Genomic DNA, 22274 nt, shown 5'->3' on the forward strand with positions numbered 1-22274 from the left:
AAGAAAGGGCGTCAAACGAGGAGACGCAATCTCTTCAACGTTATCCACCACACGTTTACAAGAAGTATTCAAAACATTGGATTTGGAACAGGAGGGAGTAAGGGTTATCCTTTGATGCCCAAAACGTTATTATTTTGCTGAAGCGTGTGAGAGGTTTCTTATGATCTAAAAAAAGCTTCCGACATTACAAATATGAATTTGGTTAATTACGATAGACACTAGAACCCAAGGAACTCTGGGAAGCACTGCGAAGTGGCTATCCATACATCACTTAAACAATAAAGCTTCTTCCATGAGCATGATTTATGGTTGAAGTAAAGATAATAACGTAAAGGTTGTGGTGCTATCATTTGTAATACCAACGTCGCTTTCCTGTCGCTAGCCAATTGAGCCAGCCGGGCTGGATAACCTCGGGGCAGCACAGCAGTTTGAGATAGGTGGCGAGGCAGTCGAAGTGGAAAGCGAATATATCTACTTAGCACACGTTCTGACCCCGGATCCTAACAATAAGGCAGAGATAATATGAAGGATAAGAATCGGGGGAGTGCATTGGGCAGGCATTCTCGGATAATAAATTGCACTGTACCATAGTCCCGGAAGAAGGAAGTGTATGAGAGCTGAATCTTACCGGTACTCACCTATGCGACATTAACTTGGAGGCTCACTGAGACGGTTCAAATGAAATTGCGGAAGATACAACAAGCACCGGAGCGGAAGATGATAGATGTAATTTTATGGGACAAGAAGAGAGCGGAGTGGATCAGGGAACAAACGCTTGTTAAGTACATATAAGTAGAAATTAAGAATAAGAATTTGACTTTAGCAGGGCATGTAATGCTAACGCAAGTTAACCGTTTGTAGGCTCTTTGGGGATCTTAGCGACAAATACCTCAAGACGGACAGGAGTGTACAGCGGCCAGGATCTTATCGGGGAGCACCCAACGAGACGCTGGGCAAACCGTTCAAGGACTTTCAGCTTAAGGTGTCAATTGCCGAGAGCCGTCAGAATAGTGCCCCGGGTCCAGATACCATCACGTATAGGCTGCTTAAAAACTTCAGCGGCAGAGCAAGGAAGGATCTCTTGCGGCACATGAACGAAGCCTCGGTGAGCGGCAACGTACCGAGGCGATGGAAGAAGGCAGAGATCAGGTTCATACCGAAGCCCGGAAAGTCCCCGCACATTGACAATCTAAGGCCCATTTCCCTCACGTCTTGTGTGGGTAAAGTGATGGAGCGGATGGTGCTAAATAGGCTGCAAAAGCATCTAGAAAACACCGATCAGATGCCGGATACGATGTTTGGATTCCGAAAGCGCCTCGGAACGCAGGACGTGTTGCTACAAATAAAAGAGGAGGTCATGAAGCAGGCCACGAGACATTCGCCCAGAGCCATTTTGGCGCTTGACCTCAAGGGCGCATTTGATAACGTCTCTCACGCCAGCGTCCTATCGAACCTCCAGGGCACCGGATGCGGAGAACAGGTTTACAATTATGTACGGGACTTCTTGACTGACCGCCAGGCGAGAATCAAAGTGGGGGAAGAGGTATCCCCTTCTGTGAAACTGGGTAGCCAGGGGACCCCCCAGGGATCCGTCTTGTCACCCCTTTTGTTCAACATGGCGCTCCTGGGCCTGCCAAAGGCGCTTGGAGCGATCGAAGGATTGGGGCATGCGCTATATGCCGACGATATCTCGCTCTGGACGACGAAAGCAGGCTCTTTAGGATGGATCCAAGACACGCTGCAGGCAGCCGCAGATGTTGTGGACAAATTCGCCAAAGGTGTGGCCTTAGATGCTCCCCATCTAAATCAGCACTGGTGATCATCCGACCAAGGGCGCCTAAGAAACAAAAAGAGGACATAAAAGTCATCCTAGAGGGCGAAGACATCCTCCCACGCCCCAGCACAAAAATTCTCGGATTAGTCATCCAGGCCGACAACAGGGCATCTATACCCGCTGCGAAACTAAAGCGCACGTCGGAACAAATCCTTCATATGCTCAGACGGGTGGCGTCAAGAACCCGAGGTCTCAAGGAGAGGGACACACTTAGGCTCGTCCAAGCCTTTGTGGTAACCAGAATAACATATGTAGCACCTTACCTCCTCCTGAACAAAGCGAGCACGCAGGTGCTGGACGTCATCATCCGCAAAGCCGTCAAGCAAGCTATTGGAGTTCCTATGAGCGCGTCTACATGCAGACTCTTGGAAATGGGCTTGCATAACTCGGTCGACGAGCTCATTGAGGCCCATCTCGCCAATCAGAAACAAAGGCTGAGCCAAACAAAAGCGGGCAGACGCATCTTGCAGAAAATCGGCTGGAAGGCGACGCTATCTGAGGACAGAGACCAGCTGCCAGATGAATGGCTGGAAGCCATCAAATCCAAGCCTATCCCCAAGAACATGAATCCAGCGTACCATGGCGGCAGGCGGGAGGCAAGAGCTCGTGCTCTCAACAGGCTTCTGGCAAAAGAAGAGGGGGCTATCTTCACGGACGCCTCCATGAATGACGGTACGAACCAGTCAACAGAAACGGTGACAACCATGAAAGAGCTGCTGACGTGTGCATCCGCTGTAGTTCAGAGCATTGAAGAGGCAGAGGACCTGGCGATTGCTCTAGCCCTTACTCTACCGGACAAGACCAAGGTGGTCACGGATTCCCAGCAAGCCTACAGAAGCTTCCAGTGCGGCTGGGTGTCCCGGTTGGCCCTCCGAGTGTTCAAGGAGAAAAAACCTCCGGAGGAAAGCGTAGAACTAGTGTGGGTACCGGCCCATTCTGCGGTGGAGGGTAACAAGTTTGCCCACCAGCAGGTCCGAGCACTGACTTACCGGGCCACGTCCACAGCAGAGGCAAAAACCAACCATTGCTTACCTACAGGGAAATAACCACTTATTACAGGCAGGACAGGAGGACGCTACCAGCACCCCACGCAGCACTCACCAAGGAGCAGCAAACTATATACCGGCAAATCCTGACAGAGTCCTTTCCGCACCCTTGTCTACTCAACCGCATGTTCCCCAACCAATTCGAAGAAGCTTGCCCAATCTGTAAAAAACTAGGCACTCTCCAGCACATGATAGGAGAGTGTAGGTTTAGCCCGAAGCACCCGCCCCCCTTACCCGGGTCTCGCCCCACCAACCCCACTCTACCCTTTAACGAGAGATGGAGGATCTTGATGACCAGCCCCGCCCTGGAGGATCAGCTACAACTGGTCACCAGGGGCCAGGCGGCGAGAGCAGCATATGGATTCCCGTGAACAGGGAACCACCTCCGTCCAGTGTGGAGTTCGCAACGAACGACTCTTAAATAAAGTTTCTTCTCTCTTTCTCTTGAAGAGTAACAGTGTGAATTCCTAGAGTAGGCAAGCATTGCACGGGGCGGCAGAAAGTCAGTTGGGCATATGAGATGAAAAAGTTTCCGGAGACAATTTCGTCCCAGTTAAGACATGACGGGGTAATTGTAGAATAATTGGAGAGGCCTTTGCCCTGCAGTGGGCATAGACAGCCTGGCGATGATGATGATGAAAGACTATCTACACATTCACACTCGCTAGTATTGCTACCCTTCCCCCGCACCTTTATTGTCTTTTTTCATTACAACTTCGCGGTCTGTCCAAATCTTCATTCGTAATCGCTGTCTGAGTGTCATTCACAAACACCTTATATATTTTAACTAAAATGGCCGCCCGTAAGGCGGGTGAAATCAGCTGAATGTGGGGCCATACCGCATGTCTTAAGTGGCTGGCCACGTTGGTGTATAAAAGGGCGGCATCTTGCTTCCACTCGCTTGTGGCTAGGTTCTTGGTGACCATTTGCGAAGACCGTTTTGGTTCACCATCATTTTTATACTCAACGCACAAATAAAAAAGGTGCTCATGTGTTTCCTGAAAGCCAAAGCCTGTAGCAAAAGAGGATCTGTCGACACTAAATGAACACTAAGGTCAAGTGTCCTAAGCTCTGTACGCACCTTTCGCCTTGTGTTCGTGCTGCTTTTTCTTTGTGTTACTATTCCGAACGTGTATGACAGAAACTATGCTGTAGTCTCCATAATAGTCCTGCCTTTCTTTTACTTTTTACTTATCTTGTCCTGCCTTTTTGCACTTCTCTGGCCGCTCGGCAAAATACCCCCATGTGGTTAGCCTTCTATTAGGTATGGAATGTAACCCGAAAGCAACACGCATAGTCTTTGAGTTAGCCTTATTTTTGTAACAGAAAAGGGTACAGCCGACAAAAATGTATTTACCTGTCCTAGGTAGCTTTGAGTGAGTTCTGTGGCTAGGTTTAAGTAACTTACTTTTCCAGATCCGTGGTTGCTGGCAATATGAAACCAGGCTTTGATAGCGCCAGGAACTGTTGCATAGAAGCCGGAAAGCCACTTTTTGCGAGAAGAAGCTTCTTGCTTATGTAACACTGCCAGCTCTGGAGTCAGTGCAGCGGGGCTGCGGCCACTAAAGATAGAAAGAAAATTGTGCATAAGTAATTTCGTGAATTCTACCATTAAAAAGTATGTTATCTATATGTACTACAGCATGGTATTTGCGCTGTCGTTTTAAGTAATATTTTTGTCAACTAGTCCCTATGCGCTCATAAAAACCAGTCAACACTTTTCAGTTTTTTTGCTAGTCTTGTTACCTTCAGAGCCCCTATTAGAATGGTTACTATGATGACTGCAGTGCAAATACACCTGCGAATGGCTATGTTGCAATCCCCATCATCAGTACCATCACCTCCGCTACCGGCATTGTCATCATTCTCATATGCATCCTACACGCCAAAACGTTTACATTCCTTTTGCTATGTTTCTTTCATAGGGCAGCTTTAAAGAATGGTTTTAGTAGTTAATACAAGTATTTGGACATATTGCCAAAGGCTAGTGCCAGGTCTACTTACAGAAATGTGTTATTGAATTCAAAAACAAATCAAATCGATGAAAACCACAGTATATTAAAGTAACAACAGAAAACTAAGCATGATGACTATACAAATAAACCATTTACACGTCAATTTGAAATTCCTCGACAATTTAGTTTCGAATCTTGACAAATGAACAAGCAACGCGTTCGCAGGTCCGCAGCGCAGGAGAGCTCCGTCTTTCTCGACGGTGGCGTCCCTGTTCACGTCTCTTGGGTTCGGTGGGCACAAGTTCGCCTAATTAAGCAGTTGTTTCGCCCTTCTCTATTCATCTATTGTTTTGTCATTCATGAAAACTGGTGTTGGTACGAGGTAGTCGCAACCCCTGCAGCGTACCCCTCCTACACGCTGTGTAGCAAGCCCAATTCTAAGCCCCGGACGGCGCGTCTTCCTGGATAAGGACCAGGCACGCGCAAGCCTACGTCTACAAAATCAACCGCCCGAATTTGGACTCTTGCACGACGGAACGAGGACGAAGCCCAAATTTGTCATGACTTTCCAAGGCCAGCAGACGGAAGCCAGCGCACCGCAAATCATCCACATGCCCATCGCCCCTCGGACTATGATATCCTTCCGTAGGGAGCCATTTGAAGACGTGGAAGAGTACATCCAGTATTACTAAAAAGGTGGCCCGCCACAATAGATGGACCCCGAAGCAACGCCTGGAGAACGTCTACTTTTTACTAGAAGAGACTGCCAGGTCTTGGTACGAAAACGACGAAGCTTCACTTGCATCGTGGTAAATCTACAAAGACGACCTAAAGCGGGCATTTCCGAACCAGTACCGACCACAGCATGCCGAGAGTCTTCTTCAGACAAGCGTCCAAGGTCCAAATGAAACCGTCACCAGCTTCGTGGAAGGAGTGCTCTGTCTGATTGTCCGTTCCGACCCCCGCGCCAACGAAGAAACGAAGTTGCAAACTCTTAATAAAGGGGTGAAGAGTGACATCTTTGGTGGCCTCATTCGTGATCCCCCAACGACAGTGAGTGAGTTTGTTACTGATGCAACAAACATTGAAACGGCGCAACAGGCAAGAGCTAGCCACTGTCACAGGCTCTCTGGCAGCCCTAGTGTCACTACACTGGCAGACAACCACCGTGAAGCGCTCGCCGCCGAGCCCGGAATTCTGCGCACCATTATTCGTAGAATCATCACTGAAGAACTTAACGCCGTCCTCCGCTGCGTGACCACACTGGACGATAGTCGACTGGACGTGTCCACTGGCAGTACCGAACTCACTAGAGACACAATTGGTGACATAATTCGGGAAGAATTGACGAAGATACTTCCATCCTCTGAACGCCCAGCATCTGTTTCCATCGCGGAAGTCGTTCGGCAGGAAGTGCGACGCTCCCTTGTGCCAAAACCCTCAGTCCAGGTTGTCCCTGAGCAGCCAGCCTTGACGTACGCAGCCGTAGTCGAAAATCCGTCTCCCACCATTCCTCGGCAATACCTGGCTCCAGCCCAACGGGAGCCACCATCGTAACAATACGCACCCACAACCCATCGCGGCCCCCAGAAAAGCGACGTGGGCAGGAAGGCAGACAACCAGCCTCTGTGTTTCTACTGGGGAGAGGCCAACCATGTCTACCGCCACTGCCCCTACCACAAAATTGACTCCGCGGATATCGCCCGAATGACCCGTGTCCAAGATACGGCCAGCATCCACGGGACATCGCCGAGTATGTGCGCCGCCCGCCGTCTCCGCCACTGATTCAGTGCCGATAATCCCGTTCGCCGTCACCCCGTCGTCCAGTGTCTCCTGCTCGCCAACTTCACAGTAAAAGCGCCTCTCCTCTGCCCCGGTGAGAAAACTAGGCACGGCAACCTGGGGCGGTGGGGTGGCCGCCGGCAAAGTTAACGAAGAGCCTTCAGCGGTGGTGGGACACAGTGAGTCAAGTGAGGGTGGTCTTCAACACGGCATGCGTGTTTCCGTGTCAAATAACCTCAATGTGACGATTGACAGCTACGACGCCATCTCGCTTGTCAACACTGGAGCAGACTATTCCGTCCTTAGCTGTAGCTTCTCACGCCGTCTTAGGAAAAATACGACTGTGTGGGATGGCCCTGAAATACGAACTGCTGGGGGACATCTCAGAGCACCTTTCGGAAAGTGTACCGCTCGTGTTATAATTAATGGCGAGGCATGCCCATGAAAGTCGTCGTTCTGAAGAACTGTTCTAGAGACGTCATACTCGGTATAGACTTTCTGAGTGAGTACGGTGCTATAATCGACCGTGGTGAAAACAGCCTGAAGCTTCGAAAACCTGCCGCGCCATCCGAAGACCGGCGGCCGATATTCACGACGGCACGAGTTCTAGATGACCATGTGAGGGTGCCTCCACGTTCGGGAGTTTTCTTGCTTATTGGCACTGATGAAGGCACTTGCCACGAAGCCCTGGTTGAATGCAATACTGACCTTCTCCTGGAAAAGGCATATGCGTCGCAAGGGGTGTCACACAACTGCCAGGTGGTCCTGCAACAGTTCTTGTGACGAACTTTCGGGACGAACCGCAGCACCTCACGAAAGGTATGGCAATAGGCTACGTCAAACACATCAGTGATTTATCCGACATTTCCCCAGTTATATGTCGGTGAATTTCGCTTAATTAAGCAGTTTTTCGCGCTAATCTATCCATCTCTCGGCTTGTCATTTGTGACAATATTCCCTGGGACAGTTACCAAATGTAACAGAAAAAAAAGTGTTTTGTGCATAAGCTTTTTTTGCCTGCGCTAAGCAGCGCTAGTAGTAAACCAAGAGTACAAAACATAAGTATATTAGTCCTTTTCGGTAAGATTACCTTTCATCACCCCGCTACAAAGGGGAAACAAATAGGAATCATCATCAACATCAACACAATCATTACAGGTCTTCTTGAACTGGACGTGCTAGAAGGGTATAGGAAATCTAAGAAAGGAGCGCGCACAATGCCATTCATATTGCGAACAGGTGGCGAAGACTCGGGTATGCCATGGTCTTGCGTAAGGACAAACGCTACGCTCTGTGACGAGAAGACAAAAGATTTCAACACTCGCCCGGCCTAGCTCGCCGAGCCACAAGTGACGACAAACGACGCACTGTCTTCACTTGTGCTGTTCTTTGCAAACGCGTCAGCTGCTTCAATATTACTTGTCGTTTGAGGTCAATGCCTGTAGGGGGATTCAGCAGTCTAATCTACAAAAGAAAATCGCAGAAGGGTCTCGCAAACACACGCCAGCGTACCCGAGCTGTCGCAACCTAAAAAGACGCATAAATATGTACAGCCCGCAAATTCTTTACGTGAAAACAAAAATTTCATATTTTCATTATTCTGATTGGGAAAGCAGATAGCGAAATGCAAACATCCTCTGACGGAAACTCAGTTCACATTTTGAGTGAGGAGTACTGTGAAAATCTCAGCAGCTTTAGTACAACTGTGCGCCACAGCCCGTATCACTATTAAATTTTCGTTACATATTATGTGCTGATATAATTCTTGCCATCTCCGTGCGACGGTAATAAAATAATTTGCCTTTGCTTACCTCCCATCAACGCAGCCGACTTTCTTGGTTCGGGCGTCATAGTAAATTATGAAGCAGTCACCGCCAACGCCTGCCGTGTACGGCTGCAGAACTTGCATACATGCTGCCATGGCCACAACTGCATCGGTTGCACTTCCACCTTGACGTAAAACCTCTGTTCTTTCAAGTAAACATAAGGTAGAAGACACGATCAGCATCAACCATATGAAAAACCTGAGAACTCCTGATTGTTCCCGGGGTATTTTTTAGCTGCCTAATGTTTTACTAAAAGACATGTGCTTGGCCAAAGCTGGAATCTGAGGTTATCAGAAACAGCTCTCGATTTATCAATGTTACATATGTGACAATGAGTAGGTACCATAAAAATAAGCAAAAGCAGCATAGGAAAATATCTACTCAGGCCATCAGTCATTTAGAGGTGATGGCAAACAACACGAGTATAGAGAACAAGCGCCTCAAAAGCAAGGTATAAATTCAAGCTGCGAAGTTATGACTTACGGAGCCCGGCCTGGCTGGCAAGTACTTCCTCGCTAATCACCGCGGCGTTTGGCATGATTATGGGAAACTTCCTTGAACTCTGCCTGATGTGCTGCTGCCAAAGGAATATCGCACCATTGCGTAAACAACGTTTCGCACTGAAGCCAGGCATGGTGCAGCACCCACAATGGAGTTCTACTCAGCAAAACGCCGGACGGAAAATGAAACAAAATTTGCGTTTCCAGAATAGTCGGGTATGGATGAAAAGCTAGAAAGCTATTTTTGCACAACCGAGAGGAAACCGTTCAAATTTCAACGTATTTTGTGGCGCATGGCAGGTGCTTTAACAGGGCCGGCGCACACCTCTTTTACAACAAAATTAATGACGTGGTGGATAAGCACACCTGGTCTTGCGAATTTAGCTGCAAAAAGCTCACCGGTAGATAGAACATATTATCATATGTGCAATTTTGCGGCAGCTGCTTCACAGGACGCTAAGGAATCTCCTCGCACCAAGCTTACTCCTACCGAATGCCTGGACTTAACAGCAGAGATGCGGACATCCGGCAGCTGGCAAAAGCTCTCAGAAATACGATTTTAACACAAAGCTTTCTACCTTTAACAGCCACCGGCTCTTTCGTTACGTGCGGGACGACAAAATGCTAACTCGGCGGTGGCGGCGGCTGGGGGGTAGGGACGGTTGGGTGAAAGGTTTCCCCCAGGGAGCACACTGTAGATGGCACGACGAATTTACTAAGCGAACTTACCCAGGTGCCTGCTGGCAGGTGGGCGCGTTGGAGGTATACCGTTTTCGTCTGCTTTACCGACTGCTGCTTTTAGCCTGTTTTGGCGGAGTTTCGCGTACATTGCGTGCTTTTTTCGCACGGCTTGATTAGCTTGCTCGACAGAACCTCCTCGGTAACCCGGACCGTGCGGACTTAAGTTGTCAAAATATAGAGACCACATACAGACATCTGGCCGCTACAGAAAAGCTACCTTTTGCGCACTGCTTGCCACAACTGGGATTCCGCTTTCCAAATTGTTGAATACCAATTGGGTTGTGTTTTAAAAGGTATTTAAAAAGTGGGAAGAAACAACTGTTCATGACAAATAGCGATTATAAGAGTTTCCTCAGCTTTCTCCAAACTCCGAAACTTAATAAAATAGCTGAATTAAGTAGGTATAAATTGAAATCACTACGCTCAGATGCCGAATTGCTTCGGTGCATGCGCTTCTGTCGCGCGGTGGTGTAGCCCCGAGCTAAGAGATCAGAATGGCTAGACTCTGCTGTCTCACCCTTCCAAAGACGCCCCTCTCCGTTTTGTTCCTACCGACGCACGGCCGAGCTACGGCGGCGGCGTCCACCACTCTAACCTGCTTATGGCCGACGCTGCTGCGTTGGAGACGCCGCCTCCTCGAATTCCACACAACGGCCGGCAGAATCTTTCGTTTCCGTCTTTGTAGAGGCAGGTGTGTAAATTCAAGTGACGTCGCATGGGCAATTGTTGTGGGTGTTGTTGAGAGTTTGCTTTCCAACCACCTTCACAGCATGGAGCAACTTTTTGTAGAAGTGTTCATGAAAACACCAGTTCGCCAAAGTTTTTCTTCTTCCTTAAAAAAGTGGAAGTGTGGGGTATACAAACAAATGCGACCACTTCATGCGTCCGCACGTAACTCCGAATCACAAGAGGAAGCATGCTTGATTATACAACAGCGCTTCATTATTACTAATAACATCGGCTCTGAGTTTACAAATATTGCAACCCGGCTGTTTTTTTTTCATTATGGCGCACGAGCAAGCACGGAGTAAATATTGTTGCAGACAAGTGGTACAGAATGTCCCCCATTAGCACGTATATTAGAGACGATAGTCTTTCTTGGGGTACTTAAACCCAGAAATTTTGTTGTGTCTGTCTGTCGGTCTGTAACTCGATTCAGCCACCCGACCAAAGTAAAACAAGGCCTGCGCCTTGTTCTTATAGAGTCACAGCTGAACCTACCGGTCTAAGTCCGCTGTAATGTTCATACGTTTCAGCATTCTTCAAGAAGAACGAGCCATTATGCAAATATAAGACAACAAATAACTACTGACGCGATATTTGCAGCGGTTCTTTTAAAAAACATACATGCCCTATTTTGATTTTTTTGGGAAAATAAATACTTCAACGGCCGAAAAAAAATCAGTCCGCCGCCGCCTGCTGCCGCCCCTGCCACTATAGCTTCTGGCGCCATTTTAAGAAATCAGCCAGCAACAGTTATGAAAGGCTCCACTAGACAGGTTCCACGTTCTGCTTGGAACACAAGTGGAATATGACAACGTGGTTCTATTTACGTTGAAGTAGGGCGCCTCGATTCACGCGTGTGTCCGCCGTACGGCAACGTTGGCATCGAGACACCCGGCCTGGAGCAGTGGAACGCGGTAAATTTAAAACATTTTAAGCAAACCTTTGGAGTCTTTACCTCGGTGGGAGCGTGACGCAAAAAGAACAACATAAGACGTGAGCGGGAAAGTGAAGGGAACCATTTCTTGGCAGAACTCGATAACGACTACCGTCTTTTGTCGACATTTGCAACGGAAAGAACAGATACGGGGCCCATTTTTTGAACGGTGTTTCGCGTGAAATCTCCAGCGCTTCCCACGCCGTGTGACGTTCGCCTGCCCTTTAACGTTTTTAAAGATATAATTACTAATGGTTCTCCCAAACGTCTGGGAGCAGCCGGGGGCGATCTTTCTGGTTGAGGAATTATTGTGGTATCAGATACGCTTACCCTCCAGCGCCCTTCCCAAAGCTCCAGACCACCATCCACCGATCGAGTTACAGATAGCAGTCACTGCATTTCAGGTAACACTCCCTGAGCAATAGACACAGCATTTTGGTAAAACTCTTGAGTGTCGACTTGCGAACTTAGGTCGTGCAAAAGCAAACAATAAAAGTGTCCCGTGAAAATGGTAGGCTGTCCTCGCCAGAGCAGAGAGACGGGAGAGCCGTTGAAGAGTTGAACAAAACATACATTTAATGCACACAGAAAGAGATCCGTAACTCAATACGGTCAAGGAATCACCAGTCCAAAATCAATAAAAAATTCCTTTCCTTAGGGACATAGAATCAATCAAACACAAAATTGGCTACAATGTCTTTCATGTACAGTGCAATCCTGGGACCCCTGTTCGCACTCTAACAATTAATCATCATTTCTTAGGAACTATTAATAACTAGTCCCTAGTTGTGTACTATATTACGTGTTCCAACTGGACTCACCTTTCCCGGCCGTCGGCGCTGACGTGTCGCAACTTTGCATCGCCGTGACGGGGTGTTAGCTGTCGTCTTGTGGTGATGCCGGCATCGCTGCACTTGGGTGCCAGGTGGACGGCGATGGCACCGCGTGTCCCAAAGTAGTTTTTTGGCGGCTACTCCTGTGGTAGCCGCTACCCGCTACTACTGGAGGTCTCAGGTAGGTCCCGGAACGAACGTAGCCCGTCTGGGCTGTCGAAGCGAAAGTCGACGGTGCGTGGACACTGGGCGCAGGTGCCTGGCCACCACCGCTGGTCCCTCGGCGAACCTACCTTTCACGGAGTTGAGTTGTAAGCTCGGCTGGCGAAAAATTGCTAGAGTTATGGAAAAATGATACAAACGATCCTCAAACAACGAAGAAAAGTTTATGACATAACTGGGGTAGCACAGGGTAGTGGACCATTGAAATCCCCGAAATAGTCTCGATTATGCATCCGAAGGTGGCTGGTGCATTGAAGAGACCTAAGACATAAGTTTGTACTGATATGAGCCGTGTGGGGTGACAAACGCGGAATTCTCTTGGTCCGCCTCATCTGCAATCTTTCAGTAACCTCAGCAAAGGTAGATGGCCGAAAAGTACTTAGCGCCGTGTAGACAATCCAATGCATCTTTGATTCTGGAAAGAGTGTACACGTTCTTCTTCCGTACGGGGTTCAGGTGCCGGTAGTCTAGACAGAATCGCTAACTGCCATCTTTCTTCTTTACAATAACGACTGGTGGATCCCAGAAGTACAGGAAGATTTGAGAATATCCTTGGTGATTATTTTGTGAGCCTGGTTCTCCATGACAGCTCGTTCAGTATGGCACACACGGTGCGGGTGCCGAAGGATGGGTGGCGCGTCACATGCGTCGATTTGATTAGTCCCAAAGCTTTGTCACCAAATCCATAGACCGCCGCAAATGATGTCAAAAGACAGCGCAGCTTACTTGCCATTGTTTGTGGTTGCTTTGGGCTCATCTTGGTGACAATTTTTCTGGGGTGGTACGGAGGAGATCGGATACTTGATGTTGAATTGCCGGATGGTTCAAAGCAAAAGAACAATTGTCGGGTGCACAGAGAGGAGTAGGGGGCGATTCTAATTGCTTTGGGAAAGATATGAGTATGAAAGCCATGCTTGAGGAGAGGCAATATAACGCTGTTGCGCTTGATGGTAAGAACAGTGATTGGGAGATTAACCGTGTTTGTCAGGAGAATGTCCACGATGAGACGGCAACATAGTCACCGTCAGGAATCGCAGTAGAAGTAGCGATGGAAACATACCTCGCTGCTTGACGTGGCAAACTGCACAAGTGAACTGAGGCGGGTTGGTTAGTGCATGATGCCGCCTAGAAAAAAACAGCGCCAAAAAGCGTTACGACAGGGCGTAAAGGCAAACACTGCGCTGAACTGCCAACTGAGGTTTACTTAGAAGAACAATGAATATATACTAGAATCAAAAACAAGGAGGAGAGAAGGAAATCCGTAGCACAGATACAGAAAATGGAAGTTGATTGCAGAAATGACAGTAGCCAAGTGTAATGCGTTGATCATGATTCTAGGTATCTTATCTCCCTGTCGTACAACTCGATAGAGGGTGTGCTCAGGCACCTATCTCTAATTGTGTGGATGACGAAAGCCTCGTGAATCTACCTCGTGCGCTCCTCGCGATGCCGCTTCAGGAGGGCGGTGCGGTCAAATGTTGTTGGGGATATCTTGCATTGCTGGCACTTTGCACAGTGTGCACCTAGGTTGCTGCCAGTGCCTGTCCATTACACGTGGCATTATACGTGGCTGCTTTCATTTCCGCAATCAACTTCCACTTTGTGTATTTGTGCTAAGGATTTCCTTCTCTCCTCCTTGTTTTTAATTCTAGTATGTATTCATTGTTCTTCTAAATAAACCTCAGTTGGCAGGTCAGCGCAGTGTTTGTCTTTACTCTCTGTCGTATCGTTTTTTGGCGCTGTTTTTTCTAAGTTGACGTGGCAGTTGAAGGTATTTGGAGGAGCGTAAGCGTTTCGGGGTACGTCGTTATCAGAATCCGGTAACTCGAGGTGAAGAAGGCCCGCTGAACAATCATTGAGTGCGCATGCTCCGACAAGAAATCGGGCAAAGGATAACGACGTGAGGGTCCTGAAAAAATATTCACCATCTTCCCGTAGGGGAACCCTGAGTAGTATGCGAAGCAGCCAGCCTGCGCGCGCGTCATATATACCGCGGAGCTGCAGTGGCGCCCCGAGCGGAGTAAGCAGCGGCTATCCTCGTGCCTCTAACCTTAAGCTGCTTCACATTATCGCGCGCGGAGCGGCAGGTGTTCCATTCGCAATCCCGGACTGGAGAGGAGCTTCAGAGAGGAGAAGAGGAATGCCGGTGAGGAGAGGAGCGTCGGAGAGGAGATGAGGAATGCCGGAGATGAGAGGAGATGAGACAAGGGGAGGAGAGGAGACCGAGGAGGATGCGCATGCGCAGTGGGGGTGTTGGACGCCGTACAACGGCGGCCGCAAAACGGTGGAGGGAACCGGCGCGACCATAAGCTGCTTCGCATCTAAAAGGAGGCAACAGTGGTGTTGTGGCCGCAGTTACTGAAACGAAATGTTTACATGAAAGCAACGACCGGTGCACCGCTGTCAGCAACTTGGATATGCTACAGAGCAGGCGTCAGAACTTTGCGTAGGCGGTGATGGATATTTGCACTCATGACCGAGGTATGAACCCCGGTATCAATTACACCTGGAACAGGCACGCCGTCAACATTCACTATTATTCCACCAATTCCAGCAATTTGTACGAGCAAGTCACTCTTTAATCATGGTGCTCTAAATATCTTGGGTTTATTGTCTTTTTCTTGCGGAAAAGCTTCGTATCAACCAGTCCATCGGTTTCTCCTAAAATGGCCTCTACTGGCACGACAAGAATAACTCTCATAATAAATATGCCTTACCTGATATTTAAAATCTACCTCTATAAAACCTCCTCCTCAACAGTCCTCAAAAAGCGACATAAATATTCATAACTACGCTATAGCTACGTGAAGACACATCATTATGTAATGTGTAATTTACACGGTACCCACAACAGCCATTTTTCAGCATTTCATGTTTCTCCAGGAACAAAATGGGCCGGCAGAATGTTTAAGCTATACGTCGAAAACTCTCACTCTGGTGTGTTGTGCTCTACACAAACCCAATTTCAATGCTTGTAAAAACATTTATGGGATTTTGAGCATTTTTATGGCGGAAGCATTAGGTATATTTCTTGTTGTAAATCACATTATCGAACATAATATCGCTAACCCTAGCATTTTTGTAAATTCACGGAGAGGCGTGCATACATTACCTTCTCAAAGGTCTTCCAAAAATTATGCCGTCCTTCTTGTTTTTAAATCATTGATGTCAGCATATGCCTCAGATATGAATGTGACTGGCTGTAGGGTTCTGGGCCGCACTGGCATCACTGGCAACGAGTTGGCTGATGAAGGGGCCGCAGCTGCTGCACTAAGAAACACTCTAGGCATGACAACAGTACCCTACACTGACCTCAAGCCACTCATCAGACAACACCTGCGTAAAACATGGCAAACACACTGTAGTGAACAGACGGACAACAAAGTACATGTTATAAAGCCACACTTGGGGCGATACACAACTGACGCACTCCACAGACACACCGAAGTAACCTTAGTAAGGTTACGGATAGGCTACACACACGTAACACACTCCCACCTGCTCTCTGGATCGCCAAGACTCATGTGCAGCGGGTGTGGAGAGGGTCTATCCCTAGTCCACCTTCATTCAATGCAAGGCACTTGACACAACACGCCGCAGGCACTTCCCACAGCTATACAAAAAACACATCCCGATACGCCCGTTGTAGTTTCTACTAGACGAGCCCATGTTTTCAATCAAGCGAGTCATTGATTTCGTCCCTGGTATCAAATTTTTCCAGCTCATTTCTTATCATGTATTCTTACAACCTGGCTATTTACACCAGTCATCTTCAATGATTTTGTATGATTTGACGGTAACATTTACTGGAATACTTTTAGTAATCATATCACTGAAATGAAGAACCATCCTTTAGCGCTCTTTGCCGTAACACGGCCTTGCGCCTTAAAAATTCGAACATTATCAAGATCGTAAGTACTGTGTTGAATATCATAAAAGTATATTTCTCCGAAGAAAAATCTCTACCGAAGAAGCCTCATGTAGCCCATTCGTCAACGCCTGAGATTTAGCAGGTAGCTGTAAAATTATGAAATTTGATAACGAATGAAAACGAGAATGGATGATAGCACTCTGTGTATCAATGAAAGCCAAATTTAAAAATCAATCCTTTTTACCCAGTGCTGTACCATGATTCCGCATGTTGGACTTCGGTGGTCATGTTGTCAGTTACCCAGTTCTCAGCGCCTGGGAAACAGACATACTAAATATTTAAATTTAGGCAACTGAACTCACATGGTTTTAATTTTGTACAATTTTATTTGGTTTCTACCGTACGCCCTTCCCTTGATATATTGAGACCATTTCTTTATTTCTAAGCGAAGTCGTGCGTGCTTTGTCGGTGTGATTATTAGTGCGGCTAGTGTCGTGGCTGACTTGATTACGTAAATGTTTCCTGCGCATTACCACCGTTTTTATACGGCATTGCCGTTGATTGGCATAGTTTTAGTTCAGGGAACCTTCGAATTGTACAAAGCCCCCAAATGCTGCCTCAGAGGTTTTTCCGAAAATGTTGCACTCCGTTGAAAACCGCATAGAGGTGTTTTTCCATCACCGCAAAAAAGCAGTTTTTCTTGCTCTTCCGGGATGTCAGCACTGTTTTTAGGTTACCAAGCTGCCAAACAGACCGTATATTTTTAAATATCCATGAAAATGAGTTTCATTTCATCAACTGGAAAGGACTTCTCAAAACTTTTTATGAGCTTTCTCTATGACTTGTGCGCGAGTTTCAATCATAGAGAAGCATTGCATTTACGTGTATTCAACAGTGAGAGAAATCGTCAAAACTTTTTTCAAGCAGCAATTACACTTTTGACGACCCAATTTCACTCGTTTCTTTCTAGAACCCAACTATGGAAGCACAACATTGTTTTCAGACGTGTATTTTATGAGCAATGGCTCTTTGGTTAAGAGAACATGCTGTTGCACCGAAAAAAAAACAGATTGAGAGATTTTCTTTGTGGGGGAAGAGGTCGCACCTGAGGTGCACGGTAAAGAGCTGTCGTCCAATGCACTGAACGACTTTTCGGTAGTAGCGGTATAGTCATTCAGAAAGCCAGTGGTTGCATGTGCTTGCTCTCTCTCTTCCCTTCAGCGTAGATATTTCGAAAGAGACATGGTCCCTGTGTTTCGCATGTAGTGTGCGCGAGTGTTTGTACATCTGCTTGCTGTTTCCTGTTTAATGCATATATCGCATTTTAAACCCTGCGAACTCATAAAAGTTATATAGGAGCAGTTAGGACCACAAAATCGGTATTGCGTTAGTGGGCGATGTTTATAATATCCGAAATAATCAAAACATTCTTGAATTATTTCCTGAAGTTGTCGTTAAAAGATCACGGTACTGTATGCAGATGCACTTCCTGGATCTGTACTTCAACTTAGTCGATGTACAAAACTTTCAACGAGTACAATAATAAGTGATACAATCTAGCAGAAAGGGTATTTTTAAAACTATGCCTCAGTTGTAGCAGGCGTAAACCAACTTCCTACCATTTTGTAAAGGCCGAAAACAATGGCCATATTTTGAAATATTCCTTTTAAACAAGCTTGTTTTCTTTCTGGTCAGACATTTGACGCATTGGACCATAAAGTGAACTTTCTTTCACGAATGTTCCACAGCTTTAAAATGCATCATTCCAGTACACGAACGATTCTAGCTGAGTATTATTGTGTCACGTACTGCACCTTTGGCGTGTTGCACAACTTTCCTATTGGGAACGTCTTCACAAAAACAGTGTTCAGTACAAAACGTAACAACTGATAAATATCTGCGGTCTGCAGCGAAGTATTAAAAGCGTGCTCCCTTCGATGATGCTCACTTTTGATCCAAATATTCTCAGTTGGCTTTACTTTTCTGTATAAAAGCCAATGTCTGCTAACACGTACACCTGGGATTTCGTGGTAGATGTGTTTTTGGACATGCAATGTGGCATGCACCTTGCTGGCAGGCACATTTTATCTTCGTGACTTCTAATTTCTGAGATGGTTTTCTTACTGTATTTCTAACCTCAGACATTAAGTTTGCTTCGGGGTTTCTCATTTTTGTTCGCCACTAAGTGCCCATTGTGCCTTTCCTAGTGTCCTTGGTATGGTAAACCGGGTGTCCTTTTCCTGAAATTGTGTCATAGCGAAACGTTTTTTTACCTGTTATTTATGCACAAATTTGACCTGTTCTTCAAACCACATCTACAATGAAAAAGATTTGAGCTAGTCGGCTCAAATATCCATTGTGTTACCCTATATTCATACATTTACTTATTTTTTACGGCAGGCATCCACGAATGTTTATGAATGAATTGAAACAGCCCCTTTATTGCCCGTGGTACTTGCACTTGGTAAGATGGTACATATTATAATATTATGGTAGTGCCAGGAACCCTTTTTTGTAAAGCAAACTATCCGATCCATGCACTTGCACAACTGCACCATCTTCCACTACCACTCACCTCTGCACTTGTTTGGTTGAGCTCTGCAGGCCTTGACAAAAGAACATATCTAGAATTCCTTTCTGGAAGCTTTTTTATAGAATGCATTGTGAGGCACGGAAAATCGGTAGCAGAGAAAATATTAGAGACAGCTCGGAACGTGCTTCGGGACGGAGAACCAGCACTACCAGAGAAACAGCGCTGGCCCAATTTTAAAGCAAAAGGTTCTATGAATGTAAAGACAAGTCTTTTAACAAGAGAAGCATAAGACATTTTTCTTGCTTTAGGCCACATCACATTTCGAAATCCATCATTTGTACAGATTCGCTGAGCGTCGTCCGTACATTGTCATCCAGAAAAGCATCAAAAACATCATTGTTATCTTGTTTTCAAATCAATAGTGTTAGCCTATTCTTACAAACCTTGAGGTGACTCTGCTTTGGGTGTCAGGCCACTCTGGCATCAGTGTCAATGATCTGGCACATAAAATAGCCGCCACCGCTGCACTCTCAAACACGGTCAACATAACAACAGTCACTTACACCGACCTCAAGCCACACATCAGGCAACAACTCCGTGAAACATGGCAAACAGAGTGGAGCGAACAGACATACAACAAACTACACGTAATAAAACACATTTGGGAAAATACACTACAGAGTCACACAACAGGCACATTGAAGTTACCTTAGCTAGGTTACGAATGGGCCACACACATATAACACACTGGCACCTGCTCATTGAATCTCCAGGACCCATGTGTAGCAGCTGTGGAGAGGGCCTATCTATGATACACTTCCTCATTCAATGCAAGGCACTTGTCATTACACGATGCAAACAACTCAGAGAACTCTACAGAGAACATGTTCGATTACACCAATCGCACTTTTAAGGATATGATGTGTTCTGTTACGCGCACCTTTAAGTGTCTGTCAGATGTTCACTTCCTAAAGCTCGTCTCATAGCACGTATAGTTTTACACCTGGTACTATACACCAGCGACCTAATTTATCATTTAACTGCTCTTGGTCTTCATCCTGGCCCTGTACTCCAGCCGTCCTCATCGTCTTTTATTTATGTTATTCGTGCTCACTCTAACCAATTTTAGTAGTCAGCTATTCATCAAAACACATTCTTGGCGTTCTTTGCCCTACCTGGCATTCCGCCATGAGCATTGAAACATCATCATCATTGCTTAAGGTCGGTTATCCGAGAGGGCAAGGGACCCTAGAACGTTCTACATACACCTAGTATACGTTGCTGCATGCCCTCAGAGCTTCATTTCAAATTGCCATAGGTGACTACGCACCAGGCCCTGGCTCCGTGCGGGGAAGACCGGGAACTACACCACAATGGAAGGTGCTGGGGCAGCTCGAAATGCTGCTCGTCATAGCTGCCGTCATGAGGAAAGTGGCCATTGGTGCAGCTGCGGCAGCGGACTGATGTTAGCAAGCTAACAGTTCGACAGCAGATCTGCAGAACGTCGAACGAGACTTTTGCCTTCACATTCGTAGAGGTTTTTAAGCATCCCCATAATTTTTGCGCAAGCTGAGTCACCTCTAGGAGTGGTAAATTTGTCCTGCTTTTGGTAATGACTCTTCAAAGGAGGAATTGCAGATAGAGGCACAATCCAAGCTATGCTGTTGCTCTTCGTGCACATCACATGCTTACTGAAATGTATTTTAAGCACCGGATAATTTCTTTGGTTGGCAGCTGGCTGAGTGGCCAGGAAGTGATAAGCCAACTGTGCAGCATATGGCCATTGAAAATGTGAGAAGTTTGTTTAGTGCAGTAGGAAGGGGGCCCATTTGCTTTTATGCTATTTGGCCTGTTCCCACTGCTTTGAATAACTTGCCTGGGTTGAATAAGATGGAGGGTTTAGCTTAGGTTTTAATGAATTTAAATACCAGTGTGCATGCTTTTCTGTGCGGACACTGCTGTGTACTAGCGATTTTATTGTGTTCTTGAAATTCAGCCTACTTATACTTTCAAACAAAATACCTTCTTAACCTGAGTAAAAAAATTATCCATCTTCCCCAAGGGGAACCCTGAGTAGTATGCGACGGAGCCATCTGGTCGAATCAAGTTCCGAATAGTTTTCACTTCGTCGTTTCCGTTAAGTTGAGGTTCGCAGCTCTCGCTCATCAGGGGCAGCCTGCCTGACGTTACCGCGTCCTTGTAAGCGGCACACCGTGTACTCGGCGTAGTTGCTGATGACGTTGCTGTTGTTGGCGCCATCCGCTTCAGTGATTGTCACGATTCAGCCCCGCGTTCCTGAACCTGGGAGGGTAGGGGTACCCTCCAGCCGAGAGACGACATCAGCGTGCTGGTGGTGACGGTGACTGACCGCGAGCAGCCGTGCTCGGCGGTGTTGATTCGCCAGCCACACGCAATGTTGCCCACCGAGCCTGGTGGGACCACTGAGTTTCGCGGCAAACGAATATCAGGGATGGGGGAACGCCACACACTTGTCACACAAGTGTGTGGCGCCGCCCCTCCCCATCCCTGATATTCGTTGGCTGCTAAGCTCAGTGGCCCCACCAGGCTCGGTGGACAACATTGTGTGTGGCTGGCGAATAAACACCGCGAGCTGCTGTGCTCGTCGGTCAGTCACCGTCACCACCAGCACGCTGCATGTCGTGTCTCGGCTGGAGGGTACCGCTACCCTCCTAGGTTCACGAACGCGGGCTAAATGGTGACACTGGCGTCGAGGGAAGAAGCCCGCGGAGCGGCCGAAGCCACCGAGAGCGCCGCCACCAAGAACGCCGAGACACCGCCCCCTCAAGCCAGATGCCATTACGCCATGCCGCTGTACGGGAGGCTCGAGCCGTTCGACGGTGAAGGGTCCGCCTGGCCGGTCTACGAAGAACAAGTCGGCGTGTTTTTCCGGGCGAACGACACACCCGACGCAAAACAGCGCGGCATCTTCCCGGCCAGCTGCGGGACCCGTGTCTTCGCTCTCCTGCTCGACCTGCTCAAGCCGGCCACGCCGCATGACAAGTCGCTGGGTGAGCTGCTCGCGACGCTACGCTCGCACTACAGCCCGGCTCCGTCGACGTTAATGGAGCGCTTCCGCTTCAACAACCGGAGCCGCCGAGAAAAAGAGAAATTCGGGCAGTCCGTCGCAGCGCTGTGAGGGTAGGCGAGCGGCTGCGCCTTCGGGGACCAGCTCGACTCGCTGCTCCGGGACCGTTTCGTCTGCGGCACCAACGACCCTGCCATGCAGACGCGACTCCTAGAGCTTCGCGACCCCTCGCTGGACGACGCCGTGAAGGCAGCGCTGGTGATGGAGGCTGCGGCCAAGGACGCGTGCGAGAAAGCACGTGCGGCCGGCTCACCGTCGGTGGAGGCGGCGGTGAACAAGATGGCGACATGGCATGTCAGGTGCAGTCGCTGCGGTGGTGACCACCCCCCCCCCCTCACAGTGCCAGTTCGCGCAAGCGGAGTGCT

At 47.7% G+C, this 22274-nt stretch overlaps 1 protein-coding gene across 1 annotated transcript in view; it reads right to left on the minus strand.

Annotated features, from left to right (window-relative positions):
• LOC144165112 (scoloptoxin SSD14-like) overlaps window positions 1-9507 on the minus strand; it is a 33610-nt gene extending 24103 nt beyond the window's left edge. Inside the window, exons 1-3 of the mRNA XM_077695226.1 lie at window positions 8927-9507; window positions 8429-8582; window positions 4289-4442 (exon numbers count right to left, since the gene is read on the minus strand). Of these exons, the coding sequence (XP_077551352.1) occupies window positions 4289-4442; window positions 8429-8582; window positions 8927-9077 (459 nt within the window). The 5' untranslated portion in view covers window positions 9078-9507. The remainder of the gene's footprint in view (window positions 1-4288; window positions 4443-8428; window positions 8583-8926) is intronic.
• Window positions 9508-22274: the final 12767 nt, after the last annotated feature.

This window comes from Haemaphysalis longicornis, unplaced genomic scaffold (assembly GCF_048455015.1).
Source record: "Haemaphysalis longicornis isolate Haplotype H1 unplaced genomic scaffold, Haemaphysalis longicornis Haplotype H1 scaffold_14, whole genome shotgun sequence".
Taxonomy (NCBI): domain Eukaryota; kingdom Metazoa; phylum Arthropoda; class Arachnida; order Ixodida; family Ixodidae; genus Haemaphysalis; species Haemaphysalis longicornis.